Source organism: Brassica oleracea, chromosome C2 (assembly GCF_000695525.1).
Source record: "Brassica oleracea var. oleracea cultivar TO1000 chromosome C2, BOL, whole genome shotgun sequence".
NCBI classification, from domain to species: domain Eukaryota; kingdom Viridiplantae; phylum Streptophyta; class Magnoliopsida; order Brassicales; family Brassicaceae; genus Brassica; species Brassica oleracea.
Genome location: NC_027749.1, coordinates 45,325,419 through 45,340,539, shown reverse-complemented (window position 1 = coordinate 45,340,539; position 15,121 = coordinate 45,325,419). Strand labels below are relative to the sequence as shown.

At 38.2% G+C, this 15,121-nt stretch overlaps 3 protein-coding genes across 3 annotated transcripts; 2 read left to right on the top strand and 1 right to left on the bottom strand.

The window, feature by feature from the left end:
- Window positions 1-4,948: 4,948 nt before the first annotated feature.
- Window positions 4,949-5,981, bottom strand: LOC106326374. The gene has a single exon (XM_013764367.1). The coding sequence runs from the start codon at window positions 5,977-5,979 to the stop codon at window positions 5,164-5,166; it is 816 nt and encodes a 271-aa protein (XP_013619821.1). The 5' UTR covers window positions 5,980-5,981; the 3' UTR covers window positions 4,949-5,163.
- Window positions 5,982-6,389: 408 nt separating this feature from the next.
- Window positions 6,390-8,265, top strand: LOC106324361. The gene is made up of 3 exons (XM_013762341.1): window positions 6,390-6,491; window positions 6,561-7,052; window positions 7,105-8,265. Exons 1-3 carry the CDS (start codon window positions 6,390-6,392, stop codon window positions 8,263-8,265), a joined length of 1,755 nt encoding a protein of 584 aa, XP_013617795.1.
- Window positions 8,266-12,078: 3,813 nt separating this feature from the next.
- Window positions 12,079-14,330, top strand: LOC106322536 (cytochrome c1 1, heme protein, mitochondrial-like). The gene is made up of 8 exons (XM_013760592.1): window positions 12,079-12,185; window positions 12,341-12,431; window positions 12,594-12,805; window positions 12,924-13,203; window positions 13,293-13,364; window positions 13,454-13,570; window positions 13,651-13,716; window positions 13,969-14,330. Exons 2-8 carry the CDS (start codon window positions 12,372-12,374, stop codon window positions 14,083-14,085), a joined length of 924 nt encoding a protein of 307 aa, XP_013616046.1. The 5' UTR covers window positions 12,079-12,185; window positions 12,341-12,371; the 3' UTR covers window positions 14,086-14,330.
- The last annotated feature ends 791 nt before the right edge of the window (window positions 14,331-15,121 follow it).

Sequence of the window (15,121 nt, the reverse complement as noted above, 5' to 3'; positions counted from 1 at the left end):
CGAAACCGGAGAGCTAGATGAGAGAATTAACCAGACGAACATCTGTTTGATCCCAAAAACTGCGAGACCGGTGTCTATGACAGAGTTTCGTCCTATCAGTCTGTGCAACGTTAGCTATAAAATTATCTCAAAGGTTCTTTCCAACAGACTAAAGAGGATTTTGCCAAGTCTCATCTCAGAGACACAATCAGCCTTTGTGGCTCGACGGCTGATAACCGATAATATTCTAGTTGCCCAAGAAATGTTCCACGCCCTAAGGACAAACGAGAGCTGTAAATCAAAATTCATGGCGATCAAGACAGACATGAGTAAAGCTTATGATAGGGTTGAGTGGGGCTTCCTTCGAGCTTTGATGGAAAAAATGGGATTCGATATGAGGTGGATTCATTTAATTATGAACTGTGTTACCTCAGTCTCATATAAAGTCTTAGTAAATGGAGATGCGAAGGGCAACATTACTCCTTCCCGGGGACTCCGGCAGGGCGATCCTCTATCGCCATTTTTATTTATACTCTGCAATGAAGTATTAATATCTCAGATTCAAGAAGCAGAACGCACGGAAAGGATCACAGGTCTAAGGATCGCTCGAGCAAGCCCGGCGGTTTCCCATTTACTCTTCGCTGACGACAGTCTTTTCTTTTGTAAAGCGGAGCCAGCGCAGTGCCAAGAGTTGATGAGGATCATTGACGTTTATGGTAAAGCCTCAGGACAACAACTGAATAAAATCAAGTCATCAGTTATGTTCGGTTCTAAGGTCATAACGTCCCTAAAACAAGACCTGAAAAGGTCAATTGGTATTAATAGAGAAGGTGGAATGGGCATGTATCTTGGAATGCCCGAGAAGATCTGTGGATCAAAAAAGCAAGTGTTTGCTTATGTTCAGGATAGACTTAACACGAGAGTCAACTCTTGGGAAGCAAAGCTACTGTCAAAAGGAGGCAAGGAAGTACAAATCAAGTCGGTAGCCCAAGCAGTACCGACGTTCACAATGTCTTGCTATCTTTTACCGCAGGATACTCATAAGAAAATAACAGGTGCAGTCTCGAGGTTCTGGTGGAGTTCGAAAGCAAATAACAGAGGCCTACACTGGATTGCTTGGGACAAAATATGTGTTCCCCTTGATGAGGGAGGTTTAGGTTTCCGAGACTCTCGAGATTTCAACCTTGCTCTACTAGCAAAACAAGTCTAGAGGCTTCTCGTATATCCAGATTCGCTTCTGGCAAGAGTGATGAAAGGGAGATACTACAGGCATACAAACCCTCTCCTGGCCGGAAAAGCAAACAATCCTTCATATGGTTGGAGAAGTCTGTGGACGGCTCGCGAGGTTCTGAGCGCGGGAGTAGTTCGTACTATCGGAACAGGTTCCGATACTAAGGTTTGGGAGGACGGCTGGATACCGGGTGAAAAAGCCAGACCAGCAAAACCAATAGGAGAGATTTTCGACCGTGATCTACGAGTGCATCATCTAATTATTCATGAGACGAAACGATGGAATGAGCCGTTGATCAGAGAACTTGTAGCGGCAGAGGATGTAGATAGAATCATGGAGATTCAACCAAGCCGACTGGGAAGAAAAGATGGGTATACATGGAAACACACTAAGTCTGGTTCATACTCTGTAAAATCGGGATACGACATTATAAATGAACAGAGAAAAGCAACAGACACTGGTGTGGTGGAAGAACCTAGTGTCAAGAAGCTAAAAAAAGAGGTGTGGAAGCTGAAAACATCGAGGAAAATAAAGCATTTCATTTGGCAAGCACTAGCTGGTTTTGTTACTACGGCAAGTCGACTTTGTGATCGACATTGTGCGACAGATAGGACCTGCCTCCGATGTGGTGCGGAGGAGGAGACGATAAACCACCTTTTGTTCGAGTGCCCCCCCCAGCGCTACAATGTTGGGCGCTTTCAGATATCCCAACGATTCCGGGCGTATTCCCATGTAATGCTTTGTTCACAAACCTTGATCATCTCCTGTGGCGAGCAGCGGAGCAAGGCGTCCCGAAGGAAGTCATTGAGCCTTTTCCTTGGCTAATATGGTATATATGGAAGAGCCAAAATAATAAGTTATTCAATGGAATCGAGGATCCACCGCTAGACACATTACAGTTGGCGATGACAGAAGCCAATAACTGGAAGATGGCTCAGATAATCCCGGAAGCAGAGGAAGATGCAATAGCTGGGGAGGTTGAAGAACCGGAAAGGGTAGCTACAGAACAGAGGAGTATGCAGTTGCGATGCCAAGTAGATGCATCGTGGACACATGAAGACAGGAAAACGGGGCTGGGATTTGTGCTGATGGAGGAAGATCAAACCGTTCTAGTTGGGCTCCAGAACGTCATTAAGACACCGTCACCAATACACGCAGAAGTAAGAGGACTACTCTGGGCAATGAAGACCTTGAAGGATCGTGGCTTCGACTCAATGCACTTTGAAACGGACTGCCTACAACTTCTAAAGCTGATAAGATGTGAGGACGAATGGCCATCCATGGCGACTGAGATAGAAGATATTTGGTTACAATCTAAACTTTACACTAGTCTCTCTATTTCGTTTCTACCGCGTGGTAAGAATACTCGAGCGGACTGTTTTGCTAAAGCAGCCCGTAATCGAACTGATGCTTTTGTTTACGTTAGTACTGATACTCCTGTCTGGCTAGCTCAAGTAGCAAGGCCTTTGGAGTGATTGAATAATAAATTTTCTGTTGATGCCAAAAAAAAAAAAAAGAATAGTGACTTCGGTTTTAATATATAAAATACTTTTTTTAGATTATACAAGCAAATGTTATGTCAGATACCATTCGTCTCTACGCTCTACAGAGGGCCCTCTAGAGGTGCTATAATTCGTTTTAGTTTGGTTTTACTTTTGTTTAAATCTTTCATACATGGTAGTGTACAATTTAAAGCTTATTTATCTTCTTCGTGTGTATCCTTTACTTGACAGCTAATTATAAAGTCTCGAAAACCGTAAGGCCATGTTCAACGCATGTTCTTAGAGCAGCTTTAACGAGAGAATCTAACAAGGGTTCTTAATATTTAAAATAAAATAAAAAAATTAACAAAATTAGGAGAGAGAACATACAAAATTTCTTATCTAGGTGATCGAAGAAACTGTTACTAAGTTTTTAAGACAGTTGTCAATTAAACAATGTTTGAACAGGTTTTACTTTTAACTAGCTAAAATAATTATAAAATTATTATTTTTATTTTTTAAGAAACTGTCATAGATTTCAACCGTTAATGATGTTCTTAGCTTTGGGTTCCTATAAAAAAAATAATTAAAAAATCAGTGAATCCCATTGTTTTTTTAAGAAACGGGTCTTATGGGTCGTATATAAGGACCGATCTTTTTCGTTTCTTTCATCGTTTTTTTCACTGTTCGCGGATCCACTGACACGTGGTGACCCATAATTGATTAGCCTTTTATTTATTTATTTATTTTTTATCCCATAATTGATTCGCCTTTTATTTATTTATTTATTTTTTATCACACAAAAAATTTATCTATGATTCTGTGTCGGAGCTCCCTGCGTTCAACATACTCTAAGCGTTCAACATACTCTAAGCCAACCATTTAATAAGCTTTAGTTTCTTTTTTACCAAAAGAATCAAGACCACTATAACTGTATTTTTTTCATTTTTACTAAAACACTGTTTAGGTGATTTTTACACACGTGAAAGGTTTTCATTCGTTTTCTCTGGATTCTTCTATCAAAAATTCCATCGCAATGGAGAGAGGACTGTTTCGATACACGCGAGCACAAAAGACTTGACATAACGTACGGCCCGATTTAAAGCTCATTGTGACACGTGAACGGCCGAGCCAGTCATCAGATCCTATATCAACTTTGTCGAGAAGGCAGTTGAAGAGCGAAATCTGGAGACGCTGATTGGTTTCTGTCTTTCTCTTATCAAATGCAAAGTGTATGCTTGATATGTGTTTGAATGTTATAACTTTATATATTCTCCCTCCACATTACAACTTTTGGCTTTTTCTTTTTAGAATTTGTAAAGTTTTTTGACAACCAATGAGGCTTCTCCACATGATGGAACAAGCAGAGCTCACGAAGATATTGCTTTATAAGTACTAAATTCTAAATTCTAAAGTTAGTTATACTCATTAGTCATTACATTTGGTTAAAATACCGTTTAAGTAAGCTTAGGAATGTTTATCTATACATACATACATTCATATAACTTTCCTACTTTGTACATGCATTAAGAATAAATGAAAAAAAAAATATATATATATATATATATATATATATATATATATGAATGTCATATATATATATATATAGCAATGTACACATGAAGCAAATTCAAAATATAGATTTTCAATATAGAGAACGTGGCTCTATCAGCGCTGGTCTGGCCAAGCCTAACAAAACATTTATCTTAGGCCTCCAAAAATTTTGAAAAAAAATTATATATAAATAAGCTCCTAAATTTATATATATAAATTTTTTTTTAAGTCTCCACGTTATTAAAATTTTTACTAAATCGTCTTAGGTCCCCGAAATTGTAGGACCGATCCTGGGTGCTATACTTTATTTATACTACATAATGTATGCAAATGCAGATACATATATCTTTGCTAGATACGTGTAAATTATGGCTGTATAAATACATATATCTTTGCTAGATATGTGTAAATTATGGCTGTATAAATACATATATCTTTGCTAGATATGTGTAAATTATGGCTGTATAAATACTATGATATAAATCCATTTTCCAGAGTATAAACAACTCTGAAATATATATATATATATATATATATATATATATAATAGTTATGAATAACGGATGATATAGCACTGATCTGTTAAATATTTAGTAGGTCTATAGATCTAAAATAAAGATAAAAACTAACATTAGTAGAAACCATACAATGGTATATTTTTATTTAGTCTTTGCCAATAAACATTTGACATTATTACTGCATGTTCTATATATTTAAGCATTCTTAGCTTCTTCATACTTTCTCAACATTATCATATCACTTGTTCTTTCTTCAAGCTTCTCTATAATCTATATATGCCTAAAGAAAGTTGCTATAGTGATTAAAAAGCTTGTGATTAGTCATACTTTTCGATCACATAGCTCACCGTTATAGTTCTTACCCATCCTGCTTTAAGCTTGCTTCAAGTAGCAATCAACATCAAAGCCAGAGAGTTAGAGCAGCTGTTGTGTCTAGCCTCCATGCAAAGCCACCAAACTCCATTTTCCACACATCGCACGGCACCATTTTTGTGTACTCTGTCTCCTGCCACGTGTACTGCATCCTCACCCTACACGTGAAAGCTCTGTAGTTGCAATACATCGACTCATCCATCACCAACCACACCGTAACATCCGGCAACGACGACGGATCTTCCCCGGAAACATTTCTCCGGTAAGCCTCGTTGACCCAAACCACCCGGTTGGAGGCATCCGATACGAACGCTGGACACGTGTCCTTACTTAGGTTATCCACCATCTCAACGTCCGTACACTTCACCCCATGGAAACTCGAACTACCGTCACATACGCCGGTAACGGACTCCACCGTCACCCGCGTCTCCACCTCCGCCGTGACGCCGCGGTTAAACATGGTACACGTGTTGATTTCTCGTGTTTCCTCTCCGGTTATCGTTTTCACCATCGGATCTGACGGCGTGCAGTCGCTTGTAAGATCGGATTTTTCCGGCATGAGTTGAAGTGTCACTACTCCAGTTGGTTCCCGATCATCAGACAAGTCAGATCTGGTCTTTCCTCGACACGTGGTGCTGTTATTCTTAGAGACCCTAACGTACTTTCGTTTGGTTCGTTTGCTCAAATTGTAAGAGTTCTTGTTGTTGTCTCCTGCATCGCATGGCTGACCAGTCGTCGGTTTTGGAGCGATCGGACGGTAACGGAGCATGAGAGTGTCAACGGAAACCTTATCCTGCGCCTTACCGGCGTATCTTAGCGTTCCCAACCACTCATCTTGATTCATCATCTTTCTCTCCCTCTTCACAAACACTCTACCTCTCTCTCTCTCTCTCTCTCTCTCTCTCTCTCTCTCTCTCTCTCTCTATAGTGTTTCCGTGTCTCTCTCCGTTGAGCCGAAATGGTAAAGGAGGAGGAATGGTAATTCGCCACGTGGTTCTAGGGTTAGCGCATTTTTTTTTTTTTTTTTGGTGAAGGGTCAGCGCATATATACATTTAAATCATTGGATAGTCTTTGTGTATATTTCTGCTCTGTGCCATCTTTTGCACCATATTTATGTATCTTTTCCTTCTTTATTTTAATATACTTGAGATAAGAGAGTAACAAGTTAAATATTATCTATACTAGTTGAGAATGTACTCTTAGCGACAGAGCTTGTGTCTGGATATAAATGGAAAGAAATCTTAAAGCGGTGTATGCTGAAAGTTGATCTACAGAAGGCTTTTGATTCGCTTAATTGGGATTTCATATTGAATACGCTCGAAGCCCTCGGGTTTCCAAGCCACTTCCGGAAGCTGGTATCTCAGTGCATAACAACTACCAGATTCTCTATATCAATAAATGGTGAGTTGTGTGGCTATTTTAAGGGGTCAAAGGGTTTACGGCAGGGCGACCCGCTCTCTCCCTATCTATTTTTCATTGCGCTGGAAGTGTTCTCTCAGATGCTAAATGCGAAGTTTAGAGTTGGGGATATTGGCTACCATCCGAAGACATCAGACCTTGAGGTAACACATCTTGTCTTTGCTGATGATATTATGATTTTCTTTGATGGTAAGAAGAACTCCCTTGCTAATATCGTTGATACTATGGAGTTATTTGCCACTTGGTCTGGTTTGAGGATGAACAAAGAAAAAACAAAACTCTTTGTAGGAGGGTTGAACCAGGCTGAAACTACTGAACTGCGAAGTCTTGGTTTCACTCTCGGTTCAATGCCTATCCGTTACTTGGGTCTTCCTCTGATGCACCGTAAGCTGCGCATATCCAAATACAGGCCACTGTTGGTGAAAATATCGGGTCAGTTCACTGCTTGGTCTTGTAAAAAGCTGTCTTATGCTGGTCGTGCTCAGCTGATTAACTCAGTTATCTATGGAACTATAAACTTTTGGACTTCTGCATTTGTTCTGCCTAAAGGATGCTTACAGCAAATTCAAAGTTTATGCTCTCGCTTCTTATGGACCAGAAATATTATTGATCGTGGAGTGGCTAAGATTGCGTGGAGCACAATCTGTTTACCTAAAAGAGAAGGAGGGCTCGGCTTTAGGAACCTGGAAATTTGGAACATGCCTAAAGTTGATTTGGATGTTATATGTTCCTAATCCTTCTTTATGGGCTTCATGGATTAGGAAGTATAAGATTGGTGATGAGAGTTTATGGAGTCTGGACGCTAAAAAGGCAGGCTCAGGGACATGGAGGTCACTGTTAAACCTGAGGCATCTAGCTACAAATTTCTTGAGAGCAGAAGTTGGAAAGGGTGACAGAATAAGCTTTTGGTGGGATATTTGGACCCCTCTAGGTCGGTTAATTGATTTATTCGGTGAGACAGGTCCACGTGAACTCTCAATTCCTCTGTTTGCTTCAGTTGCTGATAGTTGTGACCATAATGGCTGGAGACTGAGAGGTGCTCGCTCGCCTGCGGCAGAGAATCTCCACATTCATCTCACTAGTATTCAGCTGCCTACTACCTCCCAAACAGATGATGAGTTTTACTGGTTCATTGATGGTGAGAATCTACCGCGATACTCTGCATCTCGCACTTGGGGAGCGATTAGAAATAGAGCTCCTGCAGTCACTTGGTCAAGCAGTGTCTGGTTCAGATCAGCAACACCTCGCCATGCTTTCTTGATGTGGATCGCACAGAACGATAGAATGCCAACTCGAGTACGACTAACAAGTTGGGGCCTTGGCATCTCATCTAACTGCTGTCTATGCGACTCAACACCAGAGACTCGAGATCATTTGCTTTTGCGATGTGAAGTTAGTAAGCAGATTTGGGTCTTGGTTCTGAGAAGGTTGGGATATTCCCACTCTTGCTTCATCACTTGGACATCTTTTATTGAGTGGTTATCTCTAAGGGATTCCACTGCTCCACTGATGCTCAAAAGAATTGTTGCTCACGCAACTATCTATAGTATCTGGGGAGAACGGAACAAGCGTCTACACGACGGTATCTCGACTGCTCCTCCAACGATTTATAGGCTCATTGATCGTAATATCAGAGACACAATCTTGGGGAAACAACACATCAAGAAGAGTTTCAAAAACCTTATGCTATCTTGGCTAAGGTATGATTAGGAAGTCTTCTATTTATGGTTTACACTTTGTTTTTATCCTTTTTTGCCAAAGTGCATCCCATCTAGTCTAATTATTTTTGCAAAGTTTTACAAACTCTTCTCATATTTATATGAAATTCAAATCCTTGGCAAAAAAAAATATTATCTATACTTGTGATAACGATTCAGAGCAACTATTTTATTTTTTGCACATCATGCATGATTCAGAACAACAAGTCCCAGGTTTCGTTCTTTTGAAAGTTCCTACAACTACAATCTGTTAATTATCGTGGAGTTTATTATTAATTTAGTATTTATAAAATCATGTTAACCAGTCATGCATATCGATATCGTACGATGATTAACGCTACACATACACTTAATTGTACACACAATTAAGGTCGGATAGATTTTTGGAACAATTTTAATACTATCAGCCAATCTCGATTTTTAAAAATGGTGAGTCGGCAAAAAAAAAAATACAAATCAACTCTTTGTCTGATGTCTATAGGTGTAGGTATGTACAAGAGCCTGTGTTTTGTTGTGAATGAGAGATTTATTATTAAATTTTTATCTAGCTAAAACATGGACTACTAATTATAGTTTTAATTTTGGAACTTGTTTCCAACTCTCATATGTTTCGACTAAATGTATGCTTAGTTTTTCTCCCTTATAACTCTCTTAAAATTGTATATATGACTTTGAGTCATAGATCGATGTCTGTAACCTCTTTGTTATTTTTTTTCTTCTAACGTCTAATTAATTATGCTATTACAACGATGAAAAATATTACATAGACGATTTTACAGCCGACAATTTTACCTATGAAAATGCACGTCTGACTGCATCGCTCCGAGCCGTCCTATGAGATCCATGTTCGATGATACGCCCTTGCACCTTGCTGAAGAACTCTTGTAACATTTTTTTCTGCATGGTCTGCATAATTTGCGTTTTCTGGAGTTTGAACCCCAGACCTCATGGCGTAGAAGCATTAATGAACTCTTAATCAAACCACTGGACTAATGGGGCTTCCACACCTCTTCGTTATTTAAATTACAAATATGCTTTTGTTAAAAAAAAAAAACCTTGACAACAAATATTCTTTGATTGTATCATATTTGTCCTATATATATGTGTGTGTTTGCTGCATTTGTTTACCAAATACAAAAAAATGAAATTAGTTCGACTTAAGACTAGTAAAAATAGTTTATACGTGAATATAAAATCTTTTGAAATATATTTACAAAAGAGACACATTTAAGCAATACTAGCATTCTCTTTACGGCGTACGTTGCATATGCCATACAACAATTACAGTTTGATCTGGATTGTAAAACAATGGCCAATACTATTAGATAACCATTAGAGTTCGGTCACTTAACTTTTCTATTAAAAAATGTATTAGCAATCTTTTTATATGGTTACATATATGGTCCAACTATCGATAGTCTTTAAAATTTATAGGCCATTGTAAACTCAGACCACACACATTGGTTGAATAAAACAATGTCATCTACCCACATCGATGCATACAGATAGGTCGATAAAATAAACTTAACCGTATAGTTATCCAAGCCCTCCAATAATTTTGGTATATGTCCCCATTTTTCTATTTTTAAAAAACAATTCTGAGATTTGTATATTATGTTAATGAGTGGGTCCTATATAAAACAAAATATGCTGGTTCACGGGAAAAAAAGTTTTTAAATCCCAAACTATTTAAAATCAGCATTTTTAATACCCAACTATTTTTTGCTCAAATTTAATGGAGATGATTGGAAAGAGCTGTAGCTTTATATTTTTGCTTTAGAAATAAAACTGTAGATTTCTTTTTCTGTGGATGTAGATAATGTTGCTGTAGAATATTAGCTGTAGGTTTAAACAGATTCAATGACTTACATATACATTTTCTAAAGCAAAAAATAAGTGCTCTAGATTTATGGCTTTCCACAGCTAAAAATAAAAAAAAAAAAAGAAAAATCTATAGCTTTAAAAAATCTTCACAAAACATGATTGACAAAAAAATTGGGATGTAGAAATAATTTAGGTTGTAGAGAAATCTTACAACACTTCTAAAGTACTTGCCAATCAACCCCAAACCCCAATCATGAAGTTACTGTTGACCGCGCAAAATCAAATATTAACATTAATTATTACATGGATTACAATTAGAAAAAAGGATTGGTTTGGCCTTTAAAAACCCATAAATTCTTAAAATCAAATATGTAAGATAATAGAGAAGATTTTCGTCGAGTTCAGACGATTTTCGGTGAGAAGAAGAAAATTCCGGTGAGAATATAGAATTTTCTACATTGAAAATGGAGAACGTGATTCCTTTCTTTAACAACAATATTCACTTGTTCTCTCTCAAAATAGCTCAGATAGCATTGATTTTAGGGATTTATGGGTTTATGAAAGCCAAACGATTTTTTTAATTGTAATTCATGTTTCTGTTTAATAAATAATGTATGACTTTTTTATTTCTGATTTTGCGCAGTCAACAATGACTTTAGGATTAAATCTGCGCAAGTGATGGTTGAGCATTAAAAATGCTGATTTCAAATAGCTGGGGATTTAAAAACCTATTTTCCCGGTGGTTCACCTTATTTGAGGAGGACTGTTATTGGTCCATAGTAATTTCCTACCAATCAAATTGCATTATGTGTCCTCTATCTCTCAGTTGAAAAAGCTGTACATGTATGTCATGACTCATCGCACATTTGAATATATACATACATAGGAGTATTCTTTTGTATCTAATCTATACCCTGTTATATGCAGGCAGCATGCCTACATATAGTAAACGAATAGGAGATGTTCATGACAATGATATTTACGGTATAACAGTTAAACAAAACAATGCGTTGCTGCTGTCTAGAACAAGATAGGGCCAACTGGCCAAGTCTCAAACCTCATACACAAAATATCAAAACTAGATTAGTCGTTGGAACTGCTTTTACGGTAATTAATTGAACTTCGGTTCAGATAACTCCAATCAATAAAAGGAGTGCTTTAAATTAAAATTTATATAAATTCTCACCCACTGGACTTATCTTTGTATTGGGAAGAATTGGGCTGATGCAGTTTAATGATGGCCCATAGGCCCAATAAGGTGAAACTGTCCCGTGTTTAGCTCCAGCCGCTCGCTGTAATAGCTTGCTTCTCGGGTGGCTCGCACCCCCGGGGGAAGGTTGGGAAGGGAGGAGGGGAACAAGCTAACGGGAGAAGGGGAGAGAGAACGAAGTGAGGGAACGAACATACTATGATTGTCTGGTTGTGAGCCATTGGCGAACTATCAACAGAGTGTACGACCCGTAACCCGAATCCGATCCGAAAAAATCAGAACCGAAGTAGCAAAATATCCGAACGGGTATTGAATTAGGAGAGATTGGATATCCAAACCCGAACGGATAATATTCGAACCCGAATGGATATCCGAAGATAACCAAACATATGTATAGCTAACTATATATTTTTAGTTTACATCTCTCATTTTATATAAAATATTTATATTGATATACATAGAATTAGAATTACAGAGAAAATGATTTGCTACTCACTTAAAATGCATATAAAATTTTTTATTTCAAGAACTAACAAAAAATTACATCCAAAATTTAAAAATAATAACCAAATTTATGTCTTTTTAGTTTCAAAATATTACGTCCAAATCTATTAACCATTCAATCTATTAAAAATAAAAAATTAGTTAAGTGAAAGTTATATTTTTAAATACAAGAAATTTGAAAAATAAAAAATTAAATTTTTTTTCAAAATCTAAATATATCCGAACCCGATCCAAAATAAACGAATCCGAACTAAAAATATCGGAACCAGATACCTCTATACCTCTATACCCATTTTTCTCTAGTTTATCTTTTACTTCTTCGTTCCTTCCTCAGTCAATCATCTCCGTCGCCGATCTCGTCACTTCATTTCCCGGTGAGATTTTCTCTGTTCGAATCTTTAATTCTTTGACATTTGAGCGATAGCTAGTTGTACGGATCTGTATGTAGACTCGGATTTCTAGGGATTTTGTTTGTAGAGAAATCGCACTATAACTGATTCGGTTTTGATTCATTCTCTTTATTCTCCAGCGCGTTGATTTGGTACAAATCGTTTAATCAGATGGTTGGAGGAGGATTCATCCAGCAAATTCTCAGGAGGAAGCTTCACTCCCAATCACTTGTGAGATTTTTTTTTTTTTTTTTAATATTCATTTTCTGGAATATAAGACAAGACAGTGTTGTTAAGTGAATTTGCAACAATATTGTGAAAGGGCATTTTGGTTAGCTTTTTTTTTGCAGCAAGAAGTTTCTCTTTAGCATTTGGTTTTTTATTGTCGTGCAGGCAACTCCTGTCCTGTCGTTGTTTGCTTCGAAGAAAGTTCATGAGGATGCTGCGTCTTCTGGCGTAAGAGCACTTGCTGTCTTGGGTGCTGGAGTTACAGGACTGTTGAGTTTCTCTACGGTTGCATCTGCTGATGAAGCCGAGCATGGATTGGCCTGCCCAGATTACCCTTGGCCTCATGATGGCATTCTCAGCTCTTATGACCACGCTTCGTGAGTGTTTCTCTATATACTCTTTACTTTATATAGTTAAGACTTTGAAACTTGAGCTAAAAGTCTCTTGACTTTCTATGCTGTGTTAAGTGATGAAGGTTTGATGTTGTATGAGCAGGATCCGTCGTGGGCATCAAGTGTATCAGCAAGTGTGTGCTTCTTGCCATTCCATGTCTCTCATCTCATACCGTGATTTGGTGGGTGTTGCCTACACAGAGGAAGAGGCCAAAGCAATGGCAGCCGAGATCGAGGTAGTTGATGGACCTAATGATGAGGGAGAGATGTTCACCCGTCCTGGCAAACTCAGTGACCGCTTGCCTCAGCCATATGCTAATGAATCGGCTGCAAGGTTTGCTAATGGTGGAGCGTATCCTCCTGATCTTAGTCTTATCACCAAGGTCTGCTGCTGTTTTCACTTGATTCTGAAAATCTGTAGCAAATTTGTGCTTAATGATCTAATAAGTGGTTTTAATGTTTTGCCTGCCAGGCACGTCACAACGGTCAAAACTACGTCTTTGCTCTTCTGACTGGTTACCGTGATCCTCCTGCTGGCATTTCAGTAATTTTTTTTTACTCATTTCTTAGAGTGGACTTGTTCGAATTCTGATTTGATGGTTGTGATAGAACCCCCATGATATTTTTTGGCAGATTAGAGAGGGGCTACACTACAATCCTTATTTCCCTGGGGGAGCAATTGCTATGCCCAAAATGCTCAATGATGAAGCTGTTGAGTATGAAGATGGTGTCCCCGCCACAGAGGCACAGGTTAGGTTTCCTCTTAATGGACAGCCTTGCTTGCTGAGTGTCATGATATTAACTATGAGTTTTGTCAAATTACTGCGCAGATGGGTAAAGATGTTGTGTCATTCTTGTCTTGGGCAGCTGAACCAGAAATGGAAGAGAGGAAATTGGTAAGGTTTATCTTCCTTTTTTTCTCCAGTGCATATGCATTTTGGTTTGATGTGGCAAAATCTCACGAAGAAGTTCCTAATCTCTTAGTTTATTTATCAGACAAGTTGACTTAATAGTTCTTGTACGAAGTGTGTTGTGCTAATAGTTACTCGGTCTTCTACTAAGACATTAACATCTAGATACGCTGAGCTCTTATATGATCCAACATTTGATCCGGTGCCTAGCTAAATGGTGAGTTTCATGATTTGCAGATGGGATTCAAATGGATATTCCTACTATCTCTTGCTCTGCTCCAAGCCGCGTACTACAGGCGACTGAAATGGTCCGTTCTCAAGTCCCGCAAACTGGTTCTCGACGTGGTGAACTAAAAGCACCGGTGGCTACACACAAGCCTTTCACTGGGTAATAACGTATCTCCATTTTTTTCTTGTGCCATAAAAATCTTTATCTCTAGAGACTTTTATGAGGATAAGAACGAAAAATGTCTGCCTCATAATCAAACATGATTTTGATATTGTTACATTTTGTATTGTTTCTTTTACCATACCGCTACGCCATATGGGTTCACCCTTCTGTTTTGTTTCAATAAAGAATATGCTTTGTACTCGGTTTATGGCTTACGGTGTTGTTCCTTTTTATGAATCAGTTTTTAATCGTCTTCTATTACGTTTTCTGTCTTTGTTACCAGTAAATCAGAATTTACTTAATAATATATGACGGTTAAATTCTTGCACTGAACCGGTAATTGTTGCCATTAATATGTCAGAAGAGAGATTTATAATACCAGTTTTTGATTTGCTTAAGCTTTCATGAGTGGCAAAAAAAAAAGTAACTGTAACCGACAAAACTACAATGTTAAGGTAAATAAATAATCTGACATTGCTTATTTATTCTCTCCCACTATTATAACGTATGATCAAATTCGAATCTAACTATTAACATCACGAGACCATCCTTTTTTGCTTCTTGATCAAACTCTCACGGGATTCTGCAGAACAGCAGAGAGATACATTTCCGCATCAGCCTTCTCCCCAATAACCCATTTCAGCTTCTTATACCCAAACCTCTCTATCAAACGTGTAAGCTCTTTCTTCTTTATTTAGCTCACTCACTACAAGAAAACAGCAAGGATTCTGAAGGAAAAAATCGTCGGAATTTCGTCGGAATATCGTTATTCCGACGACATACCGACGAAACAAGTCCTCGGAAATAATTCCTCGGAATTTCTTCTTTCCTCGGAAATCCCTCGGAATTTTCCGACGGAATTCCGAGGAAACAAATTTTCGAGGAAATTCCGAGGATCACTAGTTTGTCGGAAATCTCCTCGGAATATACCGAGGGAGAACTTCGTCGGGATATTTCCTCGGAAGTTCATCGATCGATGCGTTTTTGGACATATATACA